At 38.7% G+C, this 20,189-nt stretch overlaps 1 protein-coding gene across 3 annotated transcripts in view; it reads right to left on the reverse strand.

The window, feature by feature from the left end:
• The window catches only part of L3mbtl4 (L3MBTL histone methyl-lysine binding protein 4), a 469,587-nt gene that overhangs the window by 87,297 nt on the left and 362,101 nt on the right, over positions 1–20,189 (reverse strand). For all 3 annotated transcript variants that reach the window (XM_074070308.1, XM_074070309.1, XM_074070310.1), the window contains one exon: positions 10,646–10,716. In XM_074070308.1, the coding sequence (XP_073926409.1) occupies positions 10,646–10,716 (71 nt within the window). The remainder of the gene's footprint in view (positions 1–10,645; positions 10,717–20,189) is intronic.

The following is a 20,189-nucleotide window of genomic DNA, read 5'->3' on the forward strand; positions in this document are numbered from 1 at the left end:
ACACAATCAAACACTCAAACAACTAAGACAACTAAATGACAGGAATCACCACAAACCTATCAATACTAACAATTAATGTTAGCGGACTTAATTCCCCCAGCAAAAGGAACCATTTGACAAACTGGATTAAAAAGGAAGATCCAACAATTTGTTGCTGACAACAGACCCATCTCATTGATAGAAATAAGCATAGGCTTAGGATGAACGGCTGGAAGATTTACCAAGCCAATGGCCCCCGAACACAGGACGGAGTAGCAATACTTATCTCTGACAAAGTAGACTTCAAACCTACATTGATCAAACGAGATAAAGAAGGACATTCCATACTAATAAAAGGGGAAATAGACCAAAAGGAAATAACAATTATCAACCTATATGCACCCATTGTCAATGTACCCAATTTCATCAAACATACCCTGAAGAACCTAAAAGCATATATTAACTCTAAAACAGTGGTCGTGGGAGACTTTAACACCCCACTGTCACCAATAGATAGGTCATCCAAACAAAAAATCAATAAAGAAATCCAAGATCTAAAACATAAAATAGATCAAATGGACCTAGTTGATGTCTACAGAACATTTCATCCAACTTTTACACAATACACATTCTTCTCAGCAGCACACAGAACCTTCTCCAAAACAGATCATATCCTAGGGCACAAAGCAAGCCTCAGCAAATATTAGAAAATAGGAATTATACAATGCATTCTATGTGATCACAATGCAATAAAACTAGAACTCAACAACAAAAGTAAAGACAAGGAACTGCAAAGAGCTGGAAATTAAATAACTCATTGCTTAACGAACAATGGGTCATTGATGAAATAAAAGAGGAAATTAAAAGTTCCTAGAAGTCAATGAAAATGAAAACACAACTTATAAGAACCTATGGGACACAGCAAAGGCAGTCCTGAGAGGAAAGTTTATAGCCATGAGTGTATATATTAAAAAGAAAGAAAGATCTCAAATCAATGACCTAATGCTACATCTCAAACACCTAGAAAAACAAGAACAAGCAAATCCCAAAACAAACAGAAGGAGAGAAATAATAAAAATAAGAGCTGAAATCAATGAAATAGAAGCAAAAAAAAAAATACAAAGAATTAATGAAACAAAAAATTGGTTCTTTGAAAAAATAAACAAGATTGATAGACCCCTGGCAACCTGACTAAAATGAGGAGAGGAAAAAAAACAAATTAGTAAAACCAGGAATGCAAAAGGGGAGATAACAACAAACACCACGGAAGTCCAGGAAATCATTAGAGACTACTTAGAGAGCATATATTCAAATAAATTTGAAAATCCTGAAGTAATGGACAGATTTCTAGATACATATGATCATCCAAAACTGAACCAAGAGGACATTAAACACCTGAATAAATCTATAACACAAAATGAAATCGAAGCAGCAATCAAGAGTCTCCCAAAAAAGAACAGTCCAGGACCAGATGGACTCTCTGCTGAATTCTACCAGACCTTTAAAGAAGAACTAATACCAACCCTCCTTAAACTGTTTAATGAAATAGAAAGGGAAGGAAAACTGCCTAACACATTTTATGAAGCCAGTATTATACTTATCCCAAAACCAGGCAAAGACACCTCCGAAAAGGAGAACTATAGGCCAATCTCCTTAATTAATATTGATGTAAAAATCCTCAATAAAATAATGGCAAACTGAATTCGACAACACATCAAAAAGATCATTCACCACGAACAAGTAGGCTTCATCTCAGGAATGCAGGGATGGTTCAACATGTGAAAATCAATAAATGTAATAAACCACATTAACAGAACCAAACAAAAAAACCACTTGATCATCTCAATAGATGCAGAAAAAGCCTTCGATAAGATCCAACACCATTTCATGATAAAAGCTCTAAGAAAACTAGGAATAGAAGGAAAGTACCTCAACATCATAAAAGCCATATATGACAAACCTACAGACAGCATTATACTTAACGGTGAAAAACTGAAACCATTCCCTCTAAAATCAGGAACCAGACAAGGATGCCTACCATCTCCACTCCTATTCAACATAGTACTGGAATTCCTAGCCAGAGCAATTAGGCAAGATGAAGGAATAAAAGGAATACAAATAGGCAAAGAAACTGTCAAAATATCCCTATTTGCAGATGGTATGATCCTATACCTTAAAGACCCAAAAAACTCTACCCAAAAGCTACTAGACACCATCAACAGCTATAGCAAGGTAGCAGGATATAAAATCAACATAGAAAAATCATTAGCATTTCTATACACTAATAATGAATAAACTGAGAAAGAATATATGAAAACAATTCCATTTACAATAGCCTCAAAAAAAGTCAAATACCTAGGTGTAAACTTAACAAAGGATGTGAATGACCTCTACAAGGAAAACCATAAACTTCTGAAGAAAGAGACTGAGGAAGACTATAGAAAGTGGAGAGATCTCCCATGCTCATGGATTGGTAAAATCAACATAGTAAAAATGTCTATGCTCCTAAAAGCAATCTACATGTTTAATGCAATTCCCATCAAAATCCCAATGACATTCATCAAAGAGATTGAAAAATCTACTGTTAAATTTATATGGAAACACAAGAGGCCATGAAGAGCCAAGGCAATACTCAACAAAAAGAACAACGCTGGAGGTATCACAATACCCAACTTCAAACTACATTACAAAGCAATAACAATAAATACAGCAAGGTACTGGCACAAAAACAGACACGAAGACCTGTGGAACAGAATAGAGGACCTGGATATGAAACCATACAACTATAATCAACTTGTCTTTGATAAAGGTGCTAAAAATATATAATGGAGAAATAGCAGCCTCTTCAACAAAAACTGCTGGGAAAACTGGTTAGCAGACTATAAAAAAATGAAACTAGATCCATGTTCATCGCTCTATACCAATATCATTCAAAATAGATCAAGGATCTTAATATCAGACCCCACACTCTAAAGTTGGTATACGAAAGAATAGGAAATACCTTAGAATTAATAGGTATAGGTAAGAACTTTCTCAATGGAACACCAGCAGCACAGCAACTAAGAGATAGCATAGATAAATGGGACTTCATAAAACTAAAAAGCTTGTGTTCATCAAAAGAAATGGTCTCTAAACTGAAGAGAACACCCACAGAGTGGGAGAAAATATTTGCCAGCTACACATCAGACAAAGGCCTGATAACCAGAATGTATAGGGAACTTAAAAAACTAAATTCTCCCAAAATTAATGAACCAATAAAGAAACGGGCAAGTGAACTAAACAGAACTTTCTCAAAAGAAGAAATTCAAATGGCCAAAAAACACATGAAAAGGTGCTCACCATTCCTAGCAATAAAGGAAATGCAAATTAAAACCACACTAATATTCCACCTCACTCCTGTTAGAATAGCCATCATTAGCAACACCATCAACAACAGGTATTGGCGAGGATGTGGGAAAAAAGGAACCCTTTTACACTGTTGGTGGGAATGTAAACTAGTACAACCACTCTGGAAAAATTTTGGAGGCTTCTTAAAAAGCTAAACATTGATCTACCATATGATCCAGGAATACCACTCTTGGGGATATACCCAAAAGAATGTGACACAGGTTACTCCAGAGTCACCGGCACCTGCACACCCATGTTGATTGCAGCACTATTCACAATAGCCAACTTATGGAAACAGCCAAGATGCCCCACTACTGACGAATGGATTAAGAAAATGTGGTATTTATACACAATGGAATTTTATGCAGCCATGAAGAAGAATGAAATCTTATCATTCGCAGGTAAATGGATAGAACTGGAGAACATCATTCTGAGTGAGGTTAGCCTGGCCCAAAAGACCAAAAGTTGTATGTTCTCCCTCATATGAGGACATTAGATCAAGGGCAAACACAACAAGGGGATTGGACTCTGATCACACAATAAAGCGAGAGCACACAAGGGAGGGGTGAGGATAGGTAAGACACCCAAAACACTAGATAGCATTTGTTGCCCTCAACACAGAGAAACTAAAGCAGATACTTTAAAGCAACTGAGGCTAATAGGAGAAGGGGACAAGGAACTAGAGAAAAGGTTAGTTTGAGATGAATTAACTTAGAAGGTAACACACATGCACAGGAAAACAATGCGAGTCAACTCCCTGTAGAGCTATCCTTATGTCAACTAGCAAAAACCTTTGGTCCTTCCTATTATTGCTTATACTCTCTCTTCAACAAAACTAGAGATAAGGGCAAAATAGTTTCTGCCTGGTAGTGAGGGGTTTGGGGGGTAAAGAGGGGGGAGGGTAAGGGAGGGGCCGGATGGAAGGGGGAAGAAATGACCTAAACATTGTATGCACATATAAATAAAAGAAAAAAAATTCATTGAGCAATGCAAGTGTAATTAGAATATTTTTCCAAATTGATGATATGCTTCAACAAATATTAAAATCATTGTAATAAAAGTTACCACATTAATAGAATCAAGAGGAAAAATCATGAGCATCCCAATAGAAGGAAAAAAGACACTTGATAAAATTTAATACTCATTCATAAAAATGAAAATACAGAAAACTAGGAGGAAGATGGCTGATCAGCCAGAGATGACTTTAGCAATGAATGTATTCATGATGACATTTTCTCTAACATCAAGGAGTTCAAACATGAAATCATGGAAAAGGTTCTCTCACTTCATTCTGCCATAGACATCACTGGCAAATAGGGTGACCCCAAGTTTAAATTGCAAACTGATACATCCCTTTTATACTCCAGGTCTATGCAAGGTATAACATCTTTGGGGAAGTACCAGCCAAATCTCATTCCTAACCAATCCTGACGACTACCTGGTCTTGAGGCATCAATCACAGTGACAATCAACGCACTCCAAACTACCAAATGAGCATGAGGCAACTGGTAAAAATGCTAGCTCTCACAGCAAAAGACAACAATTTCCAAGCTGAACAGAAAGCCCCCACTATGCCAGCTGACCTACTGCAATTCACCCTCCATCACGCAGAAAAACATGGCATTGCGCATGAAGATCTAATAGAAATCATTCCCTGCCTGCACCCCAACCTTACACTACAAGCCATGATGACTCTTCACAGACCAATCCTTTGGGAACTGACCCCTAACCTTTGAACCCACCAAAATGTAGCCAGGCACATCCCCACATAGATAAGCAAACAAAAAACAATGAAAAATATAGCAAACTAAAAATGGAAGCAATTTTCCCAATCAACTAAAACATGACAAAAATTATACTTAATAGTGAGCTTAGAAAGGGTTTCCTTCTGAGATTGTGTCTGAGAAAAAGATGCCTTGCTATCATTACATCTATTCAACATCCCAGTAGAGGTTCTAGCTCAGGGAAACTGCCTAACATTAAAAAGTATCAAAAATACCCAAGTAAACTAAAGAATTCTACCATGTTCATGAATCGGATGACGCTACTGGCATGAAGTTAGTCTATAGATTCACTGTAGTTCTAATTAAAAACAGAGTAGGCTGTATGATGTGTACATCTGTGTGTATATATAAGTAGTCAAGCTAATTAGAGATGTAAAAGGACAAGAATAATCATGACAATCTTATAGAAAAAGAACAAAGTTGGAGGAATGAGATTCTTAGCTATCAGAACTGATCATACAAAGCTGTGGCAATTAAGACAGTATGTTACTGGCAAAACAACAGACAAACAAAACAAAGGAACAGCACAGAGTTCAGAAACACTTGATTTATTACACATTGACACTGCCACTCAATAACAGGGCAGGAAGGACTTTTTAATAAATGGTATTGGGTCAATTGAACATTCCCCAGAAAAAGTGAGTTTTAAGCCCCATGACATAGCACATAGAATATCAGTTTCAGGTACATCCCAAATCTATACATGAAAGATAAAAAAGATTTTTGGCAATACCCTCTCAACAATGAATATACACTTAAATAATGAAGGAAAGGAATGTAAAACAGATCTTGTTGGGGGTTCTTACTAGTGGAATGGGGAGGGTGAATGGAGAGGGTAAAGGAGGTGAATATGGGCGATGTACTTCATATACAAGTATGAAGGTAGAGCACTGAAGCCTGCTGAATCCTTTCCAGTAGAGAGAGGAGGATGAGGGAGAATGATGGCAGGGATAAGCCTAACCAAGGTACACTGTAAGCATGTGTGGACATGTCATAATGAACCCCCCCGATATAATTAACATATGCTAATAAAAATGTTAAAAATAAAGACTTTAGCATGAAAAACAGCAAAATATCATTATGAATATGGAACAGGCAAAACAGGACCCTAAAAGTACGAACTGAAATAGAAAGGAAAGAGGATCTATATTAAAATTTGGAAATTTTTTGGTGGTACTGTGTTTTGCACTCAGAGCCTCATGCTTGCTGGGCAGGCATTCCTCCACTCGAGTATTACCCCCCCAACACATTTTGCTTCAGTTATTTTTCAGAGAGGGTCTCATACTTTTGCTTGAGCTGGCCTCAGACTATGATCCTCCTGCCTTCACCTTCTGTGTAACTGGGATTATAGGTTTGTGCCACCTATGTCTGGCTTGTTCTTTGAGAGAGGATCTTGCTAACTTTTTGCTCTGGCTGACTTCAAATCATGATCCTCGTATCTGATTCCTAAATACGTGGAATTATAGACATGAGCCACCATGCTCAGCCTCAAATTTGGAATTTGTATTAGTCATGAGACAGAAAAGCGGCTGGTCATGGTGGTTCTCACCTGTAATCTCAGCTACTTGGGAGGTAGCGAGGAGGATGATTGTGGTTTGAGGCTAACCTAGGCAAAAAGTTAGCAAGACCCCCCATTTCAATAAATGACCTTGGCGTGTTGGCACATGTCTGTAATCTCAGCTGTGGGGATGTGCAGGTAGGAGGATCATGGTCTAAGGCTGGACCTGGGCAAAAAGCAGCAGTGATGGAACACTTGCCTAGCAAGTACAAGGCAAGTGTTGAGTCCAAATCCTAGAAATGCCCCCAAAACATGTTCAAAATGGGGCAACAGCAACTGATATCAAGTAAAACCAGAGCAGTGCTTAGCCAGGCAGGAGATAAGGGGAGTACATACAGCCGACTTTGAGTCAGTTTCTGTGCTTTTTTTTTTGGTAGGACTTGGGTCTGAACTCAGGACTTCACACTTGCAAAGCAGAAGCTCTACCACTTGAGCCACTTCTCCAGTTGTTTGTTCTGGTTATATTTAGAGATGGGGTCGCATGAACTATTTACCTATGCTGACCTCGAACTTTGATCCTCCTGATCTCAACTTCCTAAGTAGCTAGGTGTGAGACACTGATGCCCAACTGGGTTGTGTTTTTGACTCAATTGGTGATTAGTATATCTGGTGACTGGTATCCTGTGTATTTGGTTAAAATTTCTACTTAAAAAAGAAAGGACCTAGCAGATGTATCCAAAGTGACATAGGAAGATAATCATGATCTACCAATAAGTGGGAAAGGCAAAACTAATTGTAGATCATCAAATATAATTCTAAATCAGTTGAAAAACCAAAAACCTGTATTATTATACCTAAAATGAACTTATAAATCATCTATTAATGTTTATGTTTTTTTCTTACAAAACATTTATATTTTTAAAATGGGCGTTTAGTTACCTGTTTGAGACCAAAATAATACATATTTTAAAAGAAACAACTTGCTAGCCAAAATTTTCACAGTTCCCAAAGAGTCTCCAGCCTGGTGCAGTGCAGTGGCCTGAGAGTGACATCTGTCTGAAGTAGCAAGCAGTTGTGCTTTAGCTACTCTGGCTCTGTGACCCTATCTGGATGGCAGGTCAGAGCACAGGATGACTGGGTCCTTCCACATCAGTGCAGAATCACTTGAGTCAGTTCCCCTCCCTCTCTAACTTGAATTATAGGAACAGCTCCTGCCCAGTTCTCTGTGGAACTCAGCAAGCAAACTCAAACCTGGAGAGTTTCTCCTGGAAACTCTTTCTCCTGGAGAAAGGACTTGTGGTGTTGCTGCCCACCAACTCCATGTTCAAGTGTTATTTTACTTAATAGTCACAGAAGATAATTACACTTTTCGTGTCTGATGTGTAGCACCTGATGAGCTTGCCTGTCAACTTTAACAAGACAAGCTTCTTTTATCTCCTGTCCATTTTACCACCAAACATCCTTGTAAGGTAATCATGTTTTCCTTAACAAACTTGGATCATTAGAAGGTAACGAGAAACTTCTGTCATCTGATCTTGTTTTATACATTGTTATTGGAAAGAAAAGAATGCTTCCCTTTTCTAAGGATCTCTATGAATTACAAAAATCACTGAGAATTCTACTTGAAAGTAAAAAGGGTAGCTTTTTTGAAAGACATTATATATCAATCAGATCTTCTGTAAATAAAACACTTCAGAAAATAAAGATGGTGACAAGAAAATTTGAAAACACATCCAAAATATGCAAATCCTATGTAAGTACATGTGTACTTCTGTGTACACAATCTCTATACAATTTCTCTGCAAAGGAGAAATGGTGAGCACATTTTAGCACCTAATGAATGGAGAGGTGCTCATTCAACTTTATGCCCACAGCAAAACCCACAAAACAAAAAGAACAAAAGAGAAGGACCTGACATTTATGCTCAGGTTTACAGGCTTATAATAAATGGAAGGGAAATGGTGAGCAGTCATTTGATGTCACAGTGGCAGCCTACTTCGTCCCATTCAGGTCAGAAGTGGAGGAAAAGAGCAAAATTACAAATTAATGGGGATTAGAGCGATGCAGGAAGAACCACTGTGGGCTCAGGTTAGTCTAGAAAACAGGTGCTGATGACACAGCAGGTGAACTTCAAAGCAGTACAATGCATCCATCCCTGCCTGCATATCCTCAGGTGGGCACTTGGGGGCCACAGGCAGCCTTGTGCTCTGCAAAAGGCAGATGCTCCCACTCATCCTCTGACATCACAGCCATGTCAGCTACCACACACCTCCACTGCGAGGGACTGGAAACCCTGAACTTAGCACAGCAAACACAGGAAGAAGTAAAAGCTCTGAGGAGAAAGTTTCTACAAGTGATTCAGAAAAAACAACCTGGAAGAGTGTTCATCTTTCACATTATGCAAATGCGTTTTGCTAGAGATATTTGCTATTTTGGTCAGGACAACCCTCATTACTACTTTTACTATGCGAACTACAAAACTGTGTATCTGTTTTAACAGGAACATATACATAATTACTCTGTGCAGAATTTTTCAACAGTGTCAAAATGTGAATTAAAACACTGATACTTTTCTTTTTTTAAAGGCTTCTTATGTGGTTCCAAATATGCTGCTAAACAGAATGAAGGCTTGGTAAACTGCATGAGAACATTTCTATGGAGGAGGTTCTAAAATACCAGTCACTTATTTAAAGAAGCATCAGCTCTGTTATGTTATATAGAGATTCTTCTGATGAGGGAGAAACATGCAGATACACATGATGGTCAAGTAACTTAACTGCCCTCCATTTTCTGAGGAAAAGGCCCTCATTTTTTGAGGATGAGATGAAATAGAGTTCTTCCAAGCCAGGTCCAGTGGCTTATGTCTATAAACCTAGCTACTTGGGAGATGAAGATTGAGGGGATCATGGTTTGAGGCCAGCTTGGGCAAAATGTTAGCAAGACTCCATTTCAACACACAAGCTGGGTGTGGTGCTACACATTTGTAATCCCAGCTATATGGGAGATGCAGGTAGGAAAATTGTAGAGAGACAATTTTCAGACAAAATGTGGCACCCTATCTGAAAAATAACTAAAGCAGAAATGGCTGGAGGCAAGGCTCAAGTGGTCCCCACCTGAAATGAATAGGTCACCACTGTTCATAGACCTCACACCCTGTTGTTTAATGACTGCCCAGCACTCTTTTTCTCTCGAGAAAAGTTGAGCCGGTAATTGTATTGGAAATGAACTGCAGTGCTATGCGGATGGGCTAATTTGCTGCACCTCTGCCCATATCAGCAGCTAACTCATGCATTTTCCTCGCTCTAGGGGATAAACAGATCTCTTACTGTGTTTTGGGAGAGACAGGGTTAGAGAACCACCACAGCTGAAGACACAGGATACTGATTACAAATGACCAATGTTTTCATCTGACTGGATCAAAACATTGGCAGTAAAATAAGACAAGGGAGGGAAAACGTCCTCATTAGCTTGCTACCACAGGACCCAGCCTCACATTCTGTGTTGAGGCTTCACTGCAAAGAAACATAACTAAATGAAAACAGGCAATTCTTTCTCCCATACTCCAACGAGTATCTTCTCTATGATAGTTAAGCTCTTTTCCCAGAAACCTTCTTGCCTGACTTACTAATGAGGCACATTTTCCAGTTGTCCAATTTATCAAATGCAGTAGAACCTCCTGACTTCCCTCCATAGCCTCTGCAGAGGACACAGAAACATCTGGCCACAGACCCTGACTTTGGCAGTTTTAGATTTGCCCTGTCACGAGGGGGATCACAGAAGACAGACTGGTCTTTTCACTTTTAAAAATGAGAACATTGTAAGATTTAGGGCAGCAAAGTGATAGAGCTTATTATTTGTAAGTCTGGGATTAGGACAAAAGTCCCCTGACTTCTGGTCAGGTTCTTTTTGGAACAGTAGAGCCATACAATCAAACAGATAAGACATTCTGAACAACATAAAGCCAATTCTTCGTTTTTGCTAGTGTTTTTGTTTTTACCTCTGAAGAGATTATCCAAGTCAATATCTTCTTTTCCTTTGATTTTCAAACACTTTGCCTGCTGTACAAGTCTGGGCAAAGAACAGAAATAAAATCTCAATTCATTATCCTGTGAGGTAGCAATAAATCATGACACCAGCACAAACTTAAATAGAAACTGCAGGGAAACAACAGTGAATTAGCAGGTATTATTGCTGCACACAGTCTCATTAGACTCTTCAGTTGAAAGTTAAAAAAAATATATACTTTTGTTCAGGAACCCATTGAAACCAGAAACTTAGAAGTCTTTCCCTCATCCTCAGTCTGTTATAAAACAAAAAAATTTCTAGAATTCCCAGGGAAATAATCTCCTCACCTTCTGAGGAGGAGCTACTTGGAGACAGAGGGAGGTGGGGAGGTAGACGGGGAAATAATTGCTACCGATAATTTTGTACTTATTATTTTAATCAAAAGATTACAGACAATGCGCTCAAACAACAGTAAAAAGTCATTTAGTTACAGTGCTGAATGTCAGAGAATTAATTAACTTTAAAAATGTTGCAGTATACAGGAAGGGCTAATTTCATAACTTTCATTATGGTACTTTCTTGAAATATCATAATGAAGATGGAACTTTCTAAAATGAAACTTTTCCAGGGCTGCTAATTTCCTGCTAATTACTTTTAGGTAGACAAATGTGAGATAATTGATTAATTTATCTATATATATTATTTTACTAAAATCATACTTTGCCTTGCACTTAGTAATTCTCTCATTTTGTTCTCAATGATCGTCCTTCCAGTCAGTCATGAAAGTACTGTTTCATTTTCTGTTTCAGCTGAAGAAACAAATTGTCACCAAAACTCGACATACAAACCTAAATGGCTTATATAAACATCAAAGTAATTTTATCTGTATGTTATATAAACATGTACAGCATGATAGAAATGCATTCTATTTATCAGTTAGATGTCTCTTAATCATTAAGATTCTATCCAAAAGGCAAGGAAATGAGAACAAGTTTCTATTGAAATCCCGTCTCTGGACCTCATGTGGGTCCTGCATGGCTGCAGTCCCACAGGTGCTGATCACCTGGGAGCAGCGGAAGGACAATACACCCAGTGTGAGAAGACCTGTTCATGACCAGGACCCAGCTCCTAGGTTTGTGATCTGCAGTGAGTATTTAAGCCCCTAGTCTTAGCTTCTAATCTACTGAGCAAAAACAGTACTGAAAAGACAGTCTCAACCTTGTTGGGTGGTTCTAAGTGATTAGTGAAATAATATATTTAAAAACAGTCTGAAAACCCCGATGCGTCATGGACATACGTAAAAATGTGTGGAATACTTTCAATAATTCAATACATGTAACTTCTATTATATTCTTTATGTATCTATATCTGTCATTGGAATTTATTTACTACCTCATGGGAAAGAATGAAAACTACAGAAAGAGCTTACATGTGAGCAGTGGGTGCCTGGTGGAGAGAGCAGGTCAGCATGGGATGTTGGAAGCAAGGCCCAACCCTTGTGCTAAGCAGCACAGACTAACCATTTTGCAAAGAAGGTAGAAGAAAAGTAGAATTTTAGCTCTGCTTATGTGTTCTTGGTAAATCATTGGGTATTTTTCCCCTCAGTTTTACCAATTTTATGACATTGTGAATTGATTTTATTGACTGTCTTTTAAATGCTAGGCACTGCAATTAATCATGGATCTATTTTGGTATTGTCTCATTTCAAATTATTGCATCACTAGGGTGATACCCAAGCCAAACCCCATTAACAGTTCAGATGCTGAGAACTCCAGTGAGGCAGGCCCCTTCTCAGGACCCCAGCTTCTTCACTTCACTTAGCCTGATACCATTCTCACAAATTCTAGTAGGTAGGGACAGTACTCCTGTTTCACAGACATGGAAACTAAGGTTCAGAAATAGGAAACAACTTGCCCCAACCTGGGTACACAGTGAGTCAAGTTTCTAGAATCCAAATCCAGGATTCTTTCTGCTCTATGTATCACCTTCTAATAGCACAGGGCTTACTGCTCAATTTACAGAAGGCATGGCACAGGAGCAGCCACAGGCAGAGAAAAAAAAGAAACCATCAGGAATGTTCCAGAGCCCAGAAAAGGTACAAGTTGGTACTCTGTAGAGAAAGGGGACAGAAGGACACAGCTTGGCACTTTGCAGAGGAAGGGGCAGGGTGACTGATGAGCTTTGAGAGGTCTGGAGAACTGGGGAGAATTTAGGAGAAAAGAGGAAATGGAATAGAATAAGCACTAAATAAAAAGGCAGGGAAAAGTGTTTGGGAAGCTAACCAAGCAAATCAACTTATTTGCACTGTGCAAGGATACAGTCTGTTGACAGAGTAAGGAAAAGTACAACTGCGGAGGGCCTGGCCTCTCCTGTTGCAATCCAGTGTTTGAACTTGATCACATGGGCAGTAGAAAGGCCATGGAAGTGTTTCTACCTTGAAAAACTCTGTTGCACACAGTCAATAGAAATGCTTGGAAATGACAAGCCAGTGAAGTACCAATGATGAATATTCTTGGTTTTAACTAAAAATGTCTCAACTTCCATCTAAATCTGCAGATACTACCATTTCAGCAATAATCCTTCCTGAAGTCTGTCCATACCTTTCATATAATCATTGTTTCAGATACCCTAAACAATCTTCAGAGTCTTTTATGCTGAAGTATAGAGACAGATGCCTGTCTTTCTATACTTGATTCATTTCCCAAAGGAGTATGCATGACTGAGATGTGCCACTGTCACCCAATAGTCTCACCTATGTGTTGTTTTTCAACCTTCCATAGATTTGGCATATCTAGTTGAGGCAGAATTAGTGGCTAACATTTCGGTGCTCATTGAGTGTCTGCCCCTTAAACTAGTTGCCTACCATGAAGGAGCTAATGACAATCTTATATTTGCGTTGAAAAGACAGAGATTAAGGAGCTTGCCTACCAACACAGTAAGTAGAAGAACTGTACTATACACCTTCTGGAACAGCACTTGGCAAACAGAAGACCACAAGTCAAATCCTGCCCATCTTGTTCTGGGTTACTTCCTGCCTCTGGCTGAGTTGTATAGTTGTAGCAGAGACCTTGTAGCTAACCAACCCTAAACTATTTCTCTTACGGTTCTTGACAGAAAATGCTTCCTGATATTTGTACTAGAAGTAAAAGAAGAGGTCTATGAAGTCAAAATGAACATATCACATGTGACTGGTTCCAATGGGTATCTTTTCCCAAAATTGCCCTGGTAACAACCTTCAGTTGTAACATAGCAGGAGTTTGAAGGGAAGTACTGGTCTCTTAATCCCTTTTATTTTTAGGTGGATTCTGCACAGCTAACCAACATTCTTTGAGACATTCTTGCCTGCAGGCTGCATTCAGCAGAGACTCCTTATCTCTTCAGAGAGAGCCGTACATTCTTAGCTTCCACACAAAGCTGACTGAGAAAATGGCTATAAGAGGAGCAAAGAAGGGCCTATGTCATTGCAAAGCTTACAAAGTAGGAAAGGCTTGGAAACGCTTTTAGGACATGGGTTTGAACTAGGCAAAGGTTACTACAGGAGACACAGTGGGCCAGCTATGGGGGACATGGTCCTGTGGAAGGTTGGGGTGAGGAGAACTAGTGATAGGGTGTGGTGTGTAATGAGATAAGACACGGAACTGGGGACAAATGATAAGGACTTTCTACGTTTCCATTCATGTACATTTGGAAATGTAAATTTATTTGTTTACAGGACAGCAAAATGGACTGGGACCTCTGAAAGTCTATCAATTTGAAGGATCATAAATATGTCTCATTTATAAATAAAACATAATTAAACCTTTAGAAATCTAAGAGTATAACATATCCATAAATAAAGGTATCTATGTGAAAATGTTCAGTGTTACATAATTTATAAGATGGAAAGTACCTGTAAACAGGGAACAGGTTGAATGAGTTAAGGTATGTCCACACTATGGACCATGATACAGTTGTTAAAAATAATGCACTGGATCCATTTGTTTTGATATGGCCATGCATCTGTGACATATACTTAAATCTAAGAAAGCATGCTACAGATTAACAAAACAATGTAGAAATTTTAAGAGGGAATGTACATGTACTATAGGCATGGGCATCAACATTGAAGAGGATACTGTGTGTGACAGTTTGTTAACGCTAGTAATCTCAGTTTGCACCAGCAGAGGTGGATCATTAATCATTACTTTTAAAACTTCCACATTACTTGAATTATCATCATGGGCCTTTTCTTAAAATTTTACAAGTCTCTTACATAATGCTATTTGACAGAAAATGGTCTGGATATTACCAATGTTTCTAATTTTTACTCATCTGTATTTTCTACTTTTCCTCTAATAAACTAATACCACTTCAGTAATGAGAAAAAATCATACTGCAATGTCTATACCATTTAAGTGAATGGAAAATACTTATTTTAAAGCCCGATTAAGTACACAGATGAGAAAAAATGCTGGTTGGTGTTCATGCAGCAAAGTTTTGTTTTCTGGGTATGGGAATACAAGTATTTCCTTTATGCGAGGAGCCATGCAGGTATAGAACATGATGTTTTGCAGAATCTAATTACTAAGAACCCAGGCCAAGGCAGGGTTCCAGAAATCCAGAGATCCACAATCAATTATGGAATGCCTCCCGAGAATCAGCTCGGGAAAGGTACTTTTTAAGCCCTATGAAGGCATACCCTGGTTATTTCATAACAGTTCAGCAGAACTGTGAGTTTGTTTAGGAAATACAGAACTATGGTAGAGATTCTGAAGAACCCAGGCAGTGGGACCCGATGAGGGTGGGTCCTTGGGTGGCATCACAATTTCTCTCTAGACTCCTCAGCCAATCATAACACTACTCACTGCATTTTCAATCTGCAAAACATTCAACAAACTTTTTTCCCCTTTCCTTGATAGCTTGGGCCTGCTTTCAGTTGAGGACTCTGTGACAAGTAACTGCTGAGAATGTTTTTGAGTGTTACTTTTTAAAATCTTGTATAACCTTTTTATGGCACTTATCACAACCCGTGGACCTTCTCTTCATTTGTGGTTTCCTTTCTCTCCCTTCCTCCATCCCTGTGCTTGCTCACTTCTGTATCACTAACACCTCACACACTGCTTGGTAAAGGCAGGTGCTCTGCATACCTTTGCTGGATGACTGAGTGTTCCTGCAATGAGTGAGCCTGCAGGTCCCCTGACAAGTCCATAGGGACTAGACCCACTCTACCTGAGCTCAGATGCTCATGCTGCCACTGACTAGCTTGGATAATTCTCTTGAGATAAGAACAGGGAGTTCTGTCTATTTTCTTCACTGCTGTTTCACCAGAGTTTGAAATGGTACCTTCTAAACAGTTATTCAGTAGATAAATGTTGAAGGAATGAATGGATATCTCTAATTTCAGGATATGTATATGGTCATGATCCTGAATTCAGCAAGGTGTTACTCAACTATCCATATGCAAAAACCTAATCCTGTTCTGACAGAATTTCAATGTGAGGGTAGGCAGAGGTATGGAAATGGGGAGGTAGAGAGCTCAGAGTTGTTACCACCAACGGAGTGAATGGGGGAATTCAGTTCTTTGCCTTAGATTTCCTTATTTCTACCTTGCAGAAGTTGGATTAAACTCTTAAGTCCTTTACCACTGTAAAGCGCCCAGACTGACCACCTGGTTAGAGGCTCCTTGGAGTCCAGCAGGGAGGGACCTTTTCCAAAGGTACTTGGAGTTTCCTGTCCAGCCACAACCCTCCACAGGCCCAGAAGGATCCTGAGTGTCCTGGTGTTTGTGATCTCTACATTCTTGATTAAAGGGATCAACTTACTTACAGATACCAAGTGTATCCCAGACTACACTAAGTAAATGAAGGTCTGTGCTTGGTGCCCAGATGAGTGGCACATACACAACTAGAACTGCAACAAATACAAGACTTCAGCATCAACATTTTTTATAAGTACAGAAAGAGAAATGGAACTGTTATTTTAGTAGTCCCAACTGTGTGTCATGCCAGGTCACAGGTTCACATTTATATCAACATCTATATGCCTAGATTCAAAATCTAATATAAGCCCTCATATTTATGTTCATTTTCAGGCAAAAATTGAGACTATAGGAAGACAATGAATGTCAATAACTGAATGAATGGACTTAGGTATGCTAAGAGCCTAGAAACTGAACAATACTGAAGAAAAAACAAAAGATAATGAACATTGGTTCTTCCCTTTGGCAGCCTCCAGATTTTTTAAGAAAATAGGTACATACATACACAAACACTGAGAAAGTACATGAAGATACACAAATAAGCTACCTACATGTGACACAGACGAAAAAGACGGAGGAATACTGAGGGCAGCAGTAATAGTTTGTCACTTTGTATCCCAAGGCTACTATAGTCCCTGGCACACAGTGGATGCTCAAAACCTATTTCATTTGTTGAGTGCCTACTAGGTGTCAGAAACACAGACACATGTAACATACAAATCTCTTTCTCTAGAAGATCATGCAAGTCAGAGCTGTTTAGAAAACTTCCAGACAGAGCTGAGCCTTGGGGAAGGGAGAAGCTACTGGCAGGAGCGAAGGTGGCACAGAGGATGGCAACAAAGATAGTGCTGGAGTGAAAACAATGCTGTGGATGATGGTGATGGGGGCAAATTCTGCCTGGAGCAGAATTCTTCATGTGGGAAGAAGTGAGAAAAGCCTGATGGATTAAAAAAAACCTATTTACTAACTTGGAAGGTTAATATGTGGGAGAACCAACGACCACTGCTTCTGAGAATGGCCCTTGTAGAAGGTATTTTATGCTGCAGCTAATTTGAGTGGTGAAAATAAATGAGTTGGCTTGTGCCAGTGCAATTTATTATTGGGATCATTAAGGACCTATTCCACTGTGCGCTGCTACCTGATTCCCATTATTTCCCCCAGCCACTTCCATTACCAAGATACGCCTTTGTGAAGTGCCTAAAATTTATAAGATGTCAGGCATCAGGGAAAACAAAGTGAGCTGTATTAGGCCTTTTCTTAGGTTTTCTTACCATCCGTGGCTGAGAATGACAGGTATTTCAGTGAATGTGAATTTGAATACTATACTAAACACTGGTTTGGTGAGGTACAAGAAGTTATTAAAGAACACTTAGATAAGTGAGAAAAGCCTGAAAAAAAAAGTCCTCTCTATAGGGCTTAGGAAAAGTGCTAACAGATAATACAGGGGGCAGTTACATTCTAAAGTAATTTTGTTTATGATGAAATATTATAATAGCTCCAATTTTAATCTTATATTACAGATAGAAGCCTTTAGTATTTTATAATGAAATGTGTTCAAGGTGGAACATTTTGTATTATAAGTAACATAAATAGGAGTAGACACTTTGGGGAAAACATGGTACGACCCTCCCGTTCATTAGCTCTATTTTCACAAAACAAGAAATACTGTCATGGTAAAATGATCTGAGAATCCTACACAGGAGTAGTGAACAGACTGAATGCAAACCCAGCCAGGCCTTCTCAAATCCATAAGTCATCACTCTTCTGCTAACCAATGCAGTTAAATGTGGAGGGGATTTGATCTCAGTAAGTTCTGGACTCAAATCCCAACTTTCCCACTGACTACATGCATGATCTTAGATGCCTTGCCTAACCTTTCTGAACCTTCAGGTGCCAGTTTTATAAAACTGAAATGAGAAAACTATCACATACAGAGCTGTTGGGAGGATGAAATAAAATTAACAAGATGGTGCAAAGTAAACTGCTTAGGTCAAAAGAAGTGTGTCTATTATTGTTGTGATACTTCTGGTGTTATTATTAGTTTGCTGTACAGAAATACACTGGATTTCACCAGAAGACCTATGCTTGGGTCCCAGGTCAGCAACATATAGCATTCCTTGCTATAAATGGCAGTGCTGTTATAATAATCTCTGTTTTCCTCTGTCACAAGCTTATAGAAGGGTCCAAATGTATTGTAGGTGCAAACTATAAGGTGTTAAACACATTAATACTATTTTCCCCTGTAAAGCAACAAACTCAAGTACAAGGGCATTTGCTGCCTTTAGTGCACCATGAATACACCACTACTTAGTCTATCAACAAAGAGAAAAGAATATATACATATGCTTTTTGATAAACTGAAAAGGAATATATATAACTTTATGTAAACTATATACATATGTAAATAGCTTTTCAATAATTGCAACCTATTGTGAGTCTGACTCCTGAAAGTTAATATAACATGAATATAACATGTTATGAATATAACATAAATTCCGTAAATACCTAGTAGTATATAACCTACTTAATTTTAAAATGTGATGCTTTATTTTTAAAAATGTGAATATGGGGCTAGGCATGGTGTTGCACAACTATAAACCCAGCTACTCAGGAGGTGGAGGTAAGAGGATTGTGATCTAAGGCTGGCCAGACAAAAGCATGAGAGCATATCTGAAAAACAAACTAAAAGCAAAAGTACCGGGTGTGGCCCAAATGGTAGAGTACTTGCTTAGCAATGTAAGGCCCCAAGTTCAAGCCCCAGTATTGCAAAGAAAAAAAACCAAAAATGAATAGACTGTTTCCATACCTAAACCATGAGATGGAGTCATAAATTTACTTACAACTACCCCTCAAAGATTAATATGAGAGCAAATATACTTTATAAAAATAATCAAAAACTGGGACATTGTTAAGGAAAAAAACAAAATTCTCTGAATAATCAGACAATGTCTAATTGACTTTAGAAGAATGTTAAAAGGAGTTGTTATATTTTGTGCTTACATTGCAAGATGCCTGGAGATTTTAAGGCGACAAGAGTTGATTGCTTAAGAAATGACTGAGCATGTCCAGCCGGGGAAGGGACAGACTGATTGGAAACCAGCAGCTCCAACTTTCACCAATGTAAACTCCACCCCTATCCTTGGAAAGGAGCCAAGGTTGCAGAGAAAAGATGGAACTTAAATGTTCCCCTCAGCATTCTTGTGGCTTCAAGAGCAAAGATTTGGAGTAGAGCAAAGGCAGCCTCCGGAAACTGTGAGGACAGTGAGCTATGTCTGATCTGTACATTATTAGCCTACACATCATCCCTTGCTGTGGAGTTCAAGACTACAAAATAGGATGTTATGGAGATGGAGATGATTCAAAGAGGGTGCAACTGTGATTGCTAACACTATGCATCCAAGCATTATTATGATGATTGGTTAGAAGAGAAAAATAAACAATGCTTGGAGTACAAGGGTAGGTTTGGTCTTGAGATTTGAACTGTGAAAGACAGATTCAGAACATGCACTGTGTATCTAGGCATGCCCCTGGCTCCTGCCTCCTTCGGCTACTTACACACTTCTGTAAGTACATGAAATAGGATTAGGCACAATAGGATCATCTTGATGTTGCTTCTTGATTCTCTGCTCTTTCTTTGTATTTGTAGTAATTATATCTTCCTGATACATATTTCAGTGCAGAGACTCTTCAGAAATAGCAAAGTATCTAATAATATATTGCAATGGGGAAATTCCAAGAGTTTAAGATTAGAGGCAAGATATCTGTGTTTGCTGGAAAGAATAGCTTAGCTAACCTCTGA

This window comes from Castor canadensis, chromosome 4 (assembly GCF_047511655.1).
Source record: "Castor canadensis chromosome 4, mCasCan1.hap1v2, whole genome shotgun sequence".
In the NCBI taxonomy this organism is placed as follows: domain Eukaryota; kingdom Metazoa; phylum Chordata; class Mammalia; order Rodentia; family Castoridae; genus Castor; species Castor canadensis.